Source organism: Rana temporaria, chromosome 6 (genome assembly GCF_905171775.1).
Source record: "Rana temporaria chromosome 6, aRanTem1.1, whole genome shotgun sequence".
Taxonomy (NCBI): domain Eukaryota; kingdom Metazoa; phylum Chordata; class Amphibia; order Anura; family Ranidae; genus Rana; species Rana temporaria.
This window is the reverse complement of record NC_053494.1, coordinates 87,968,010-87,982,013: the sequence shown is the minus strand read 5'-3', so window position 1 is coordinate 87,982,013 and position 14,004 is coordinate 87,968,010. Positions and strand designations below refer to the sequence as shown.

The following is a 14,004-nucleotide window of genomic DNA, read 5'->3' as shown; positions in this document are numbered from 1 at the left end:
AAGTAGTGACGTGGCCGCCCTTCATTCATTACCCGGAAGAGTAACAGCAGAGATGGCTGATCGAGGGATTGCGTTGTGTCTGTTTGATGTGGACGGGACTCTGACAGCTCCCAGGCAGGTACCTGTATTCTCGTGTGGGGGGAGATACAGCTTCTGAGTGTGGCATGCTGGGACCTGCAGTTCCTGTGCAAGATGGACAAACCATTTAAAGTAGTTAAATGATAAAACACAAATGTCTGTAGATTTTATCTTCTTTTATGAATTAAAAAATATTTTATTTGTGCTACTTTTAACCTCTTTACCACCGGGCTTGTTTTTCAGATTTGGTGTTTACAAGACTAAAACAGTTTTTTTTGCTAGAAAATTACTTAAAACCCCCAAACATTATATATATATTTTTTCTAACACCCTAGAGAATAAAATGGCAGTCATTGCAATACTTTTTGTCACACCGTATTTGCGCAGCGGTCTTGCAAGCGCACTTTTTTCGGAAAAAAAAACACTTTTTTTAATTAAAAAATAAGACAACAATAAATGTTGCCCAATTTTTTTATATATTGTGAAAGATAATGTTACGTCGAGTAAAATGATACCCAACATGTCGCGCTTAAAAATTGTGCCCGCTCGTGGCATGGTGTCAAACTTTTACCCTTAAAAATCTCGATAGGCGACGTTTAAAAAATTCTATAGGTTGCATATTTTAAGTTGCAGAGGAGGGCTAGAATTATTGCTCTCGCTCTAACGGTCGCGGCGATACCTCACTTGTGTTGTTTGAACACCGTTTACATATGCGGGCGCTACTCGCGTATGCGTTCGCTTCTGTGCGCGAGCTCGTCGGGAACATTTTTTTTTTGTTTTCTTATTTATTTTTATTTAGTTTATAATTTTTTACACTGAAATAAAAAAAAAAAAAAAATGATCACTTTTATTCCTATTACAAGGAATGTAACCATGTAAAGCATGACAGGTCCTCTTAAATATGAGATCTGGGGTCAAAAAGACCTCAGATCTGATATTTAGACTTAAATGCAAAAATATTGAAACTGTCATTTTTTTTCAAATGACAAAAAAAAATTGTTTCTTTAAGACGCTGGGCGGGACTGCCGTTTTGACGTCACTTCCGGCCAGCAGAGCTATGGGGACAGGTGGGGGCGATTTTTTTTTTTTTTTCCCCTCACTCGCATCCCCAGTCAGCTGCCGAACATAGCCGATCGCCTCCGCCGCTACCGACGGCTCCGGTGAGCGGCGGAGGGTGCGGGAGAGCGGCGGGAGTGGGGGGGACACTCTCCCGCCACCGATAACGGTGATCTTGCGGTGAATCCGCCGCGGAGACCGCCGTTATCGTGTACAGGACCGGCCACTGAAGAGATGGATATCTCGGTTGTGGCAGCAGCTGCTGCCGTTACCGAGATATCCATCTTTAAAAAGAGGACGTCTTTTTGACATGGGGCGGTGGTCAAGAGGTTAAAAATGACATCCCAGAGAACAGAATGAGAGCATCTGTGCCTTAAGTTGGGGGGAAAGCCTAGAATTCCACTTATTGGGGTCCTTCATAAATAGGTTGCTGGAAGAAAATGAGAGTTGTAATCCATGGCAGCCAATCAGGTTCAATCTTCTACTCTGTGGGAAAATTGAGAATTTGGCCAGCTTTGGTTCCCATTTTGTTTCTTCCCCTTTTTCATATACAGTGAGGGGAAAAGGTATTTGATCCCCTGCTGATTTTGTACTTTAGCCCACTGACAAAGAAATGATCAGTCTATAATTTTATCGGTCGGTTTATTTTAACAGTGAGGGACAGAATAACACAAATATCTAGAAAAACACATTTTAAAAAAAAGTTATAAATTGATTTTCATTTTAATGAGTGAAACAAGTATTTGTTCCCCTATCAATCAGCAAGATTCTTCAATACAGGTAACAAGCTGAGATTAGGTGCACTCTCCTAAAGGGTGTGCTCCTAATCTCAGCTTGTTATCTGTTTGATTGCCTCTGTATCTTTTTAATCAGATTCCAATCTCTCCACTAAGGATGAGCTCTGGCGTGTTCACACAGTACACGCCAGGAAGTCGGCACCCGCACTGCGCTAATCACAGCCAGGGAAACATTGTCCGATGCTCGGCTGCAGAGATCGGGAAATGTCTGCCTGGTTGTGATTAGCGCAGCGCTGGTGCCGACTTCCTGGCGGGCTCTGCACGTGTACTGTGCGAACACGCCGGAGCTCATCCTTACTCTCCACCATGGCCAAGACCAAAGAGCTGTCCAAGGAGGCCAGGGACAAGATTGTAGAACGACACAAGGCTGGAATGGGCTACAAGACCATCACCAAGCAGCTCGATGAGAGGGTGACAACAGTGCAATTATTCACAAATCAACTGTTTATCTCCCTCTATCTGGGGCTCCATGCAAGATCTCACCTTGTGGAGTTTCAATGTTTATGAGAATGGTAATCAGCCCAGAACTACACGGGAGAATTGTGTCCATGATCCCAAGGCAGCTGGGACAATAGTCACCAAGAAAACAATTGGTAAAACACTACGCCATAAAGGACTGAAATCCTGCAGCACCCGCAAGGTCCCCGTGCTCAAGAAAGCACATGTACAGGCCTGTCTGAAGTTTTCTAATGAAATCCTGAATGATTGAGAGGAGAACTGGGTGAAAGTGTTGTGGTCCGATGAGACCAAAATCAAGCTCTTTAGCATCAACTCACTGTGTTTGGAGGAGGAGGAATGCTGCCTATGACCCCAAGAACACCATTCCCACCATCAAACATGAAGGTGGAAACATTATGCTTTGGGGGTGTTTTTCTGCTAAGGGGACAGGACAACTTTACTGCATCAAATGGATGGGACCATGTACCGTCAAATCTAGGGTGAGAACCTCTTTTCCTCAGCCAGGGCATTGAAAAAAGGTCATAGATCGGTATTTCAGCAAGACAATGACCCAAAACACAGGCCAAGGCAACAAAGGAGTGGCTCAAGAAGAAGCACATTAAGGCCCTGGAGTGGCGCCTAGCCAGTCTCCAGACCTTAATCGCATAGAAAATATGTGGCGGGAGCTGAAGGTTTGCGTTACTAAACGTCAGCCTCAAAACCTTAATGACTTGAAGAGGATCTGCAAAGAGGAGTGGGACAAAATTCCTCCCGAGATGTGCAAACCTAGTGGCCAACTATAAGAAATATCTGGGTTTTGCCACCAAGTACTTTGGAATGTGATAGAAAGTGTTTTTCCGCGCCAGAAATTATATATTTAAATATAGTGCAATCTATATACACCCCCAAAAGGGAGGATGGTGTATGCAAAATATACAAATAAAAAGCTGCTCCTCAGTTTACAGGGGTGAACTGTGTACTTGAATATATATGTGGATGAGGGCGCTGTGGTTCAACATGTGAACCAATTGCACACAATGTGTTAACCTAGTGAATGAGATTCACCTGGTAAGTGAAACAAACAATACAATATAGGAAGGTACTGCTATTGTGCAATTATATAAACATCTAAAAAAATTGGTTAGAATTCATTTTCAACACATCAAAATTACAGGAAGAAAACTCGCCCAGATAATGGCAAATTTCATCCAAAAAATTATAAATGCAATAACACAGATTATCACAAATGTGATGTGATCATGTGAAAAAGTTCATAAAAAGAAAAGTTCATGTGGATGGATGCATGAGGTTAAATTCACAGCAGATAAGGAGAACGCCTTCACCATCTAGTTTCACCCGAAGTGCTCTGGATAACTTATGCGCTTACCCTTGCGTATGGACCCCTTAGAAAAGTGGGTCATGCACGCTGAGCAGGATGAGTGCCTGCACACTGTATGGCAGAAGCTGCAACAGGGAGTCCACTGGTACAAAACCGTAAGGTCATCGTACATATTAATCTGACAGTACAGTCTTTGTAAGAGAGGACTTTTGACTTCTTGACATCTAATTGGGGGGGGGGGGGGGTTGCTCTGGACATCATCTTCATACAATTACTATGAGAATAATGCAATTTTTTGGCAGTTGAAAAGGAGGCCTCCCAGGTGCACTAAAATGCTGGGATTGGAGATAAGCAGGCTAGACGCCCAATGTGCATGTGGCCTTATTCTCGCCTGTCCCACTACCAGCGCTGCTCGGCTTCACTGCATTAAAGGCATAATCCTGCAAAAGAGGTCTTCTGTGGTTTTGTTCACTTGCTTATGAGTCCTGTATTAACATAGGGATTCATGAATGGAGCCGCAGGTCACAGCAGGGGACATCAGCATCCAACACTCCCATAAGTAAGTAGATCCTTTTTATTTTATTTTTTTTTCCTTAGATTATCTGGGATCTTTGCAGGGATTGACCATTTTCTAAATTAATTAATAGTGGCAGTTCGTTAATTTGCAATGTCTGTCGTTTTCGGCACATGCGCACTTTAGAAAGGACACGCTGTGCCGTTTCTAGAGGGGGGGGGGTTGTCATGCCTTGACTGGCAGCTCCTGCGCGGGAGTGACGTCACGTGACTGCGGCCAGTCACAGAGCCGGAGTCGTCCACAGCCCCCCCGGAAGGAAGAGGGCTGAAGATGGACGCTTCCAGCCATCGGGGACATTGCAGGCTTCCATTGCAGGCTTTGATTTCAGGTAAGTGACACATAATGGGCTACTATGCATAGTACCCAAGGGCGCAATGCAGAAGGCGGGGAGGGGGTGGGGCAGGCGTACATCACCCAACATAGGGGAAAGCATGGCCAGAGCTATACCCGAAAAGACCCCTACATGGCTCCTGCATCAGCCAATTATAGCATCAACAAAAGAGGCAACCAGGTAATCCCATTGATCCACCCTCCTAAGCCAGTGCCAACTGCTCCTCACGCACCCAGTCCGCCCAGACCTTATCGAACTTTCTAGGACAGTCACGACCCAGATAAGTGAGTTTATATAGAGGAAGGGCCACATTAATTAAGGCTTTCCATTGTTGCACTGTGGGGGGAGAGGGCTCCTTCCATCGTAACAAGATCGCCTTTCTGGTGTTCTTAAATCGTTTGTTAACCTAATAATATTGATCCTGATCCTTTTAACCACTTCAGCCTGGACCATTTCGCTGGTCAAAGACAGGCCACATTTTGCGAATCGCCACTGCGTCGCTTTAACTGACAATTGCACGGCACAATGTCTTTTTTTCCCCCCTACAAATAGAGCTTTATTTTGGTGGTATTTGATTGATTACCTCTGCTGTTTTTATTTTGTGTGCTATAAACAAAAATAGAGCGACAATTTTGAAAAAAAATCTTTTTTTTTTTTTGCTTTAATAAATATCCCCCCCCCCCAAAAAAAAATATTAATATATATATGTGTGTGTGTGTGTGTGTGTGTATATATATATATATATATATATATATATATATATATATATATATATATATATATATATATATATATATATATATATATATATATATATATATATATGTGTAAAAAACTATTTGTTTCCTCAGTTTAGGCCGATACATATTCTTCTACGTATTTTTGGTAAAAAAAAATCGCAATAAGCATTTATTGATTGGTTTGTGCAAAAGTTATAGCGTCTTCAAAATAGGGGATAGTTTTATGGCATTTTTTTTACTAGTAGTGGCACGATCAGCGTGGTGTGGGTTTTTTTTTTTTTTTTTTCGTAACTGTGACGTTATGGCGGACACATCTGACACATCTGACACTTTTGACACCATTTTGGGACCATTGGCATTTTTACAGCGATCAGTGCTATAAAAATGCACTGATTACAGTAAAAATGGCACTGACAGTGAAGAGGTTAACCTGAAGGGGTTAAGTGTGACCTGGTTAGTGATTGTAACTGTTAGGGGTCGTGGCTTGGGTGACACGTCACTGATCGCTGTTCCCGATGACAGGGAACAGACGATCACTGACATGCCACTAGAAAGAACGGGAAAAGGTTTGTTTACACTTACCTCTACCTGTTCTTCAGCTCTATGACCGGATCGCAGGACACCACGGCAATCGGGTCCCGCGGGGCACAGTCACGAAGCTACCAACCGGGTCACGTGCGTGCCTCTGGGGGCGCGCACCCCGCGGCTGGGATCTTGAAGGGGATGTACCTGTACGCCCATATGCCCAGCCGTGCCATTCTGATGACGTATATTGTCGTGCGGCGGTCGTCAAGTGGTTAACCAGTAGCCAACGTCATTATACTCTGGCAGATTGGCTCTTCCGCAAATCGCCGTATTTGTACGTCGGCCCTTCAAACAGCTATAGCAGACGCGTGCGCCGGCTGGGGACCCGATGCGCGTGGCCGGCAATCGCAGGCATGAGAGCATGTGATTGTGTGTGTGTGTGTGTGTGTGTGTGTGTGTGTGTGTAAACACACAAATCCCTGTTTTCTCAGGAGAAGAGACACAGATCGTCTGTTTCTACTTGCTAGAAACAACGATCTGGCTCCTCCTCTTGTCACTTCCATCCCCCACAGTAAGAAACACACCTAGGGAACACATTTAACCCCTTGATTGCCCCCTAGTTTTAACCCCTTCTCTGCCATAAACCTATCCCCTATTTTGTAGACGCCATAACTTTTGCGCAAACCAATCAATATACGCTTATTGCGTTTTTTGTTTTTTCCTACAAAAAATATGTAGAAGAATGCATATCTGCCTAAACTGAGGAAAAAAACATGTTTTATTTATTTTTTAAATGAGGGATATTTTATTATAGCAAAAAGTAAAAGATATTGTGTGTTTTTTTTTTTTTTCAAAGTTTGTTGCTTTATTTGTGGGGGGGGGGGGGGGAAGGACATCAATTTTGTTTTGAGTCCAGCGTTGCACGACTGCGCAATTGTCAGTTAAGGCGATGCAGTGGCGTATCGCAAAAAATGGCCTGCTCGCTGAGCAGCCAAATCTTCCGGGGCTGAAGTGGTTAACCACTAACCAATCGGCCAACGTCATTGTACTACAGCAGGTTGGCTCTCTCCCGCATATCGCCGTAGCTGTACCTCCTGCCCTTTAAACAGCTCTAGCAGGCGGACCCGAGAGCCTGAACAGGGATGTGTGTGTAACACACTCGCGCACACACGCATCCCTGTTCTGTCATACTGGAGACGCAGAGGAATTACACAGTAAGCTGTGCAGTTTCATGGCACTGTACGCCTCAACCCGCAAGGCTTTAGGGACCTGCTGCTGCCGCAATCTGGTGTACCTGGATCCCACAGATGCATCGGGCGGGTAAGTGCAATCACTGGGAACCCGCCTGATCATCGACATCAGAAGTCCGCCTCCCAAGGACCCCCCCGCGGCCATCCCACAAACTAAATGGTGCCCAACCTGCCCGCAGCACTCCTTCACAGCAGAGCAAGTTACTCTCCTCATGGACACTCTGCAGGGAGTACGAAGATGGTGGGGGAGGTCCCTTCCTAATGAAGGTTTAGGAAGGAGGACATCGGCAACTGCGGCATGTGCAGGTAAGTCCACCAACCTACATGGGGCCAGCTGGGGGCGGGGCCGGAGCTCAAGCAGGAAGCGGTTAAAAAGGCTCCTAGCAGAGGATCCTGGTGGCTGACCATGTCTGACGCTTCTCCACCATGCCCTGCAGATTCTGCAAGCCAGGACAGCTCCAAGGTAAGCCAGAGTACTCCTGTGTTACTTCTGTCTTAACCTCCTTTGTAAATATTGCTCAGGCAGTCTTTGACCACCTTTCCTCACGTGGACCCTTCCTGTGCTTGATATCAGGCAAGGACCCCAGAGGAAAGGAAAACAAATGCAACCACTGGTTTCCACCTGAATGGAAAAATCCTCCTTTGCCAAAAATGCATAGACAAAATGGTGGCTAAAGAATCGCAAGGTTATCTGCACAAACTGCTCAACTCCTTTAAGAAAGAGATGAAGAGCACCATGGCACTGCTACGTTCAGCTATTGAGAAGTTAGAAGCGCCAACTAATCCTAGTCAAACCTGTACTCCATCTACCAGCAGGACATGCGTCTCTACAGGTAACAAGGGACAGACAGTACGGCAGGAACTGGAGGAGGATTTAGATGAATCCGACCAATCCGAATCGGAAGATTGACTCTGCTCAGACTCTGAAGAGGAAGATCTGGCTCTAGAGGGCAACTTATTTCCCCTCAGAAGACACAGATAGTCTTCTTAAAGCTATAGCAGACACGCTAGGTAATAAAAAGCATGCACACAAGGCGCTGTTAAACGCGTGTTCAGAGGCAGTTGGACACCTTTTTCAACTGCCCCTAAACACATTTAATGTTATCCTATGTGTCCATGCACACAGTCTCGTTTATTGCCGTTTTTAGGCAGTTGCGTTTAACCTTGTTTTTCCAGAAGCAAAAAATGGGTTCAGACGCAAACGTTTTCCACGTTTCAGACGCTAAGCGCAGTACCGACGATTTGCTGCGATTTTGTTTATAAGCGTTTTTAATGGTGACCTATATTTTTACATTAGAACTATCAAATTATGGCAAATTATTAAAAAACATTAAAAAAGAAAACTAATTGCTTACATTGCATTGTGGACAATCCACAACTTGTGACAAGTGGACAATTCACAACTTGTGGCAGGTGACATGGCAAGTGGACATTCCACAACTTGTGGCAAGTGGACAATCCACAACTTGTGGAAGGGTGATATGGTCAGGTCCTTTGGCAAGTGGACAATCCACAATTGTGGCAGGTGACGTGGCCAGTGGACAATCCACAACTTGTGGCAGGTGACAATCCACAACTTGTGTAAGGGTGATAAGGTCAGGTGACGTGGCCAGTGGACAATCCACAATTGTGGCAGGTGACGTGGCCAGTGGACAATCCACAACTTGTGGCAGGTGACGTGGCCAGTGGACAATCCACAACTTGTGGCAGGTGACGTGGCCAGGTAACGTGCCAAGTGGACAATACTCAGCTTGTGGCAGGTGATGTGGCAAGTGACACGCTAAATACAAGTACATTGCTGCTCTCTCAGCTGCTACTCACTCTGATCTCACAAAATGGCTGAAATGGTTAAATAATAAAAAAAAAATTTTAGACTTTTAGACGCAAACGTGGTAAAACGCCGCTAAAATCGCGGCAAAACTGGCATTTCTAAATGCTGGTTTTGGCCTTAAAAAAAAAAAGTGTGTTCAGCAGAGTTTGTACCGGCGTCCCGTGTGCATGGGGCCTAACTTTCCCCATACACTAAACTCTTAAAGACATCATCAAGAAAAGAGTGGGAAGATCCAGAGGGAAAACTTTTCATAGCGGCGTCAGTCAAACGCAGATACCCGTTTGCAGAGACAGCGTGCTACCAAGAGATGAAGATCGAGTGAAATCCTTTTTGGAATCCCTGCTAAATCTACTTGATCAGAAGGTAATCTGTCCAGTACCTCAAGCAGAGGAATAAGGGGTGTTCTATTCCTATATCTTTGCAAAGAAAAAAACGTCGGGCAAACTGAGGGTCATATTAAACCTCAAGCCACTCAACAGAGGAATAAAATACCAAAAATTCAGAACAGAGTCTATTTACTCGATCAGAAACATCCTACCACATTCATGACAACCATAGACTTACAGGATTCCTATTTAAATGTACCCATAAAGGACAGTCGCCAAAAATTCCTCCTGAGGTTCGCACTACAAGGGCCAGCAACCACTCTGCACGTACAATATACAGCTCTCCCTTTCGGCATTTCCTCTGCACTCAAAATCTTCTCAAAGATAATGGCAGAAACGCTAAAGGGTTTGAGACAACAAGGCATCGGCATAATACCATACCTGGACGATCTACTATTCTTTGCAGATTCAGTAGAGACCTTGGAGAACAACCTGCGCACAGGCATGTCCCATCTGCGGAACCTGGGATGGATAGTGAATACACAGAAATCACAGGTGATCCCAAGCCAAAGAGTGATATATTTGGGCTACATACTGGACTCCAGGCTAACCAAAACCTTCCTAACGGAAGAAAAGAACGAAAAAATCACAGGCGGTAAGAGAGACCAACGCCATCACAGTCAGACAGGGAATGACAGTGCTAGGTCTGATGACATATTCTATCCCAGCCGTAACATGGGCACAGATTCATATGAGACCCCTACAGAATCACATTCTATCCTAATGGGATGGCAACCACTCCTCCCTGGACAGGTCCATTCCGGTTCCGACCACAGTCAAACACTCCAGTGGTGGTTTAATCCACGTTGACACATCGAAGGATGGAAATAGGCCCAATCCAACCCAGTCAGGATCACCACCGATGCCGGCGCTCTAGGCTGGGGGTCACACATGGAGGGCCTCTGCACACAGGGGAAATGGAATTTCAGATGAGCCCAAGCCTCCTAAAACATGAGAGAACTAAAAGCTGTGGAGGAAGCACTGAAAGCGTTCAAACCGGAAATACAGGGGAGAGACGAAATGGTGCTATCGGACAACGCCATGACTATGGCATACCTAAACAAATAAGGAGCGATACACGGAATCCAACGCAAGGTCTATGTCAGCCATTCACCTAAAAAGAACAGACACATCTAGCAGACTCCTTCAGCCGCAAGACCATAAAGCAGACGGAGTGGTCACTGAACCAAACAACCTTTGCACAAATCGCCTTAAACTTGGGGTGTTTGCCTCCAAAGCAAACACGAAATCTCCAATGTTCTTCTCGCTAGATCCCACGGATGGCAACAGCGGATTAGATGCCTTCAGTCAATGCTGGGGATGGCAACTGTGTTATGCATTCCCTCCTACTGCCTTAATACCAAGAGTGATTCGGAAGATAAAGGCAGAAAGAGCAAGGGTGATACTAATCGCACCGCACTGGCCACAAAGGGCATGGTTCATCCACTTGAAAAACCTCAGCATCCAACCTCAACTGACACTGACGGATCAGTCAGATCTCCTATCACAGGGCCCAGTCAACCAATCCTAACCACACAGCTGAAGCTTTCTGGTTGGTTACTGAAAGGGTAAGACTTCAGAACAATGGGCTGTCAAACAAGGTGATCAACACCATCTTAGACAGTAGGAAACCCGTGACCAGGGCAATCTACAAAAAAAGTGTAGAAAAAGTTTGTCTCCTGGAACAAAAACAAACTGACTTCCAGCAGAGGAATAATTCCAACAATCCTGGATTTCTTGCAAGATGGAGCAGACAAAAATCTCTCCCAAAAAATTTTTTTTTTTTTTTTTTTTTCTATTTGACCCCTATAGTGATATAGTGCTAGATCCAGTACAGTGATGTACGTGATGGGTCACTATAGAAACAGCTCTTGTGAACATATGTACTAGCGTGATGCTATGTGCATATGCTGTGCCATCAAAAATAAATAAATAAATAAATAAATAAATAAATATGGCTACCCCAAATGATGTGCTTGTGAAACAATATTCCAAAGTGCTATAAGTGAGTCTATAAACTATTATGAATATACATGCACAAGTGTGCGAACATATAAATAATGAATAATGTTATTAATATATAAAAATAATAATAAGGTGCGTTGGTGCCAAAAATTCGTTTTTCACAATTCATGTGCATTCATGCTGCAACACGTCCCCAATTATGGGTAAGCGCCAGTTCACAAATTCCAGTCCAAACAGAAAGTGTTGCTGAGTTTAAATCCTGGTGCTATATTTCATGCATACAGGGTGCTGTCACTTCTTCCACCCGACAAAGATAAGTGCTACCACCACCAACTGCTGAAATGCAAACTCACCAGACCCCAGCTGGTAATGTGCCTCAAAAACTTATTCCGTTAAAGTTGGTGAGTCCTCTCAGGATGTTCCTCAATGCCTCAAAGAAACCAAGGGGCAGACCCCAGCTGGTAATGTGCCTCAAAAACTTATTCCGTTAAAGTTGGTGAGTCCTCTCAGGATGTTCCTCAATGCCTCAAAGAAACCAAGGGGCTCATCATGGTGAAATACGTTTAAAAATATATTTATTTAAAATTCATAATAAAAAACTACTCACAAGAGAGGTGCTTTAAAACCAGCACCTGGTGTCTTTGGCAGTGTCAGTCTTTTAGACAGCCGCTGACCAGCTTATCGTACGGGTGCGTTCCTGGCTCCTGCTGTACCTGTGGTCTCACTGGTTAAAATTACACTCCCCCTTGCGCTGTCCACATAGCTTCATACGCGTTTCGCAGTTTTGCGTCTTCAGAAAAGCTGGTGGATGATTTTGCTGTCACTGTATTTATCCCCTCTGTCAAATTGCACTTTTTTGGCCAGTAAGTGCAATTTGACAGAGGGGATAAATACAGTGACAGCAAAATCATCCACCAGCTTTTCTGAAGACGCAAAACTGCGAAACGCGTATGAAGCTATGTGGACAGCGCAAGGGGGAGTGTAATTTTAACCAGTGAGACCACAGGTACAGCAGGAGCCAGGAACGCACCCGTACGATAAGCTGGTCAGCGGCTGTCTAAAAGACTGACACTGCCAAAGACACCAGGTGCTGGTTTTAAAGCACCTCTCTTGTGAGTAGTTTTTTATTATGAATTTTAAATAAATATATTTTTAAACGTATTTCACCATGATGAGCCCCTTGGTTTCTTTGAGGCATTGAGGAACATCCTGAGAGGACTCACCAACTTTAACGGAATAAGTTTTTGAGGCACATTACCAGCTGGGGTCTGCCCCTTGGTTTCTTTGAGGCATTGAGGAACATCCTGAGAGGACTCACCAACTTTAACGGAATAAGTTTTTGAGGCACATTACCAGCTGGGGTCTGGTGAGTTTGCATTTCAGCAGTTGGTGGTGGTAGCACTTATCTTTGTCGGGTGGAAGAAGTGACAGCACCCTGTATGCATGAAATATAGCACCAGGATTTAAACTCAGCAACACTTTCTGTTTGGACTGGAATTTGTGAACTGGCGCTTACCCATAATTGGGGACGTGTTGCAGCATGAATGCACATGAATTGTGAAAAACGAATTTTTGGCACCAACGCACCTTATTATTATTTTTATATATTAATAACATTATTCAATATTTATATGTTCGCACACTTGTGCATGTATATTCATAATAGTTTATAGACTCACTTATAGCACTTTGGAATATTGTTTCACAAGCACATCATTTGGGGTAGCCATATTTATTTATTTATTTATTTATTTATTTATTTATTTTTGATGGCACAGCATATGCACATAGCATCACGCTAGTACATATGTTCACAAGAGCTGTTTCTATAGTGACCCATCACGTACATCACTGTACTGGATCTAGCACTATATCACTATAGGGGTCAAATAGAAAAAAAAAAAAAAAAAATAGAAAAAAAAAAAAAAATTTTTGGGTAAACTAAAAAAAATTTTTTTTCTAAAAAATAATAATTTTTTTTGATATCACATTATTATACCAGCGCAGTACCAACACCTTTTTAATTTTTTCACCTAAACCTCATAGAAGGTTTATACAGCACTGCAGCAGGTCAATATAGTATTATTTAGAACTTATTTTTTCGCCGGTGACAATCACTTTTCCTAAAAATCTCTCCCAAGCCACGCTGAAGATACAAGTGGCGGTGCTTTCCTCGTTCATGAAGAAGACCCACTGATAAAGTGATTCCTGATGTCACTTAAAAAATCTAGACCTGCCAAAATAAAAAGAACCCCAACATGGGACATGTCCATGGTGCTTAGAGGGTTTCTCTCTCCTCCATTCGAACCGACAGAGGACAACTCGGACAGTATCCCCCCGGATACAGGTAGATCGGCTGGGGCACCGATCCTCAGGGAGTGGCCATCCTGGTGCACCTGAAATTGGGGTACCTCTACCTCTTACCCCAGATCCAGTCCATAACCCAATAACTACCTAATTGTGTACCCCCACGCCCCCTCTCCCTTCAAGATCACCACTACTCGTCTTTTTCAGTATTTGATCCAGAGCCACGTCCGATCGCCCCTAGGGGAGTCGGGAAGGATTTTTTTCCCCTGCCACGGCACATTGGCATAGCACGGACAGGGGTTTTTCGCCTTCCTCTGGATCAAATGGGGAGGTAGGATTCAGTGAATCGTCCCTCCCAGCATTACTGGAAGCCCCTCCCCATTTATA

The 14,004-nt window shown here is 44.1% G+C and overlaps 1 protein-coding gene across 1 annotated transcript in view; it reads left to right on the top strand.

The window, feature by feature from the left end:
- The first annotated feature begins 14 nt into the window (after positions 1-14).
- Positions 15-14,004, top strand: part of PMM2 (phosphomannomutase 2) — a 113,933-nt gene continuing 99,943 nt past the window's right edge. Inside the window, exon 1 of the mRNA XM_040356974.1 lies at positions 15-118. Coding sequence (XP_040212908.1) covers positions 53-118 — 66 coding nt within the window. The 5' untranslated portion in view covers positions 15-52. The remainder of the gene's footprint in view (positions 119-14,004) is intronic.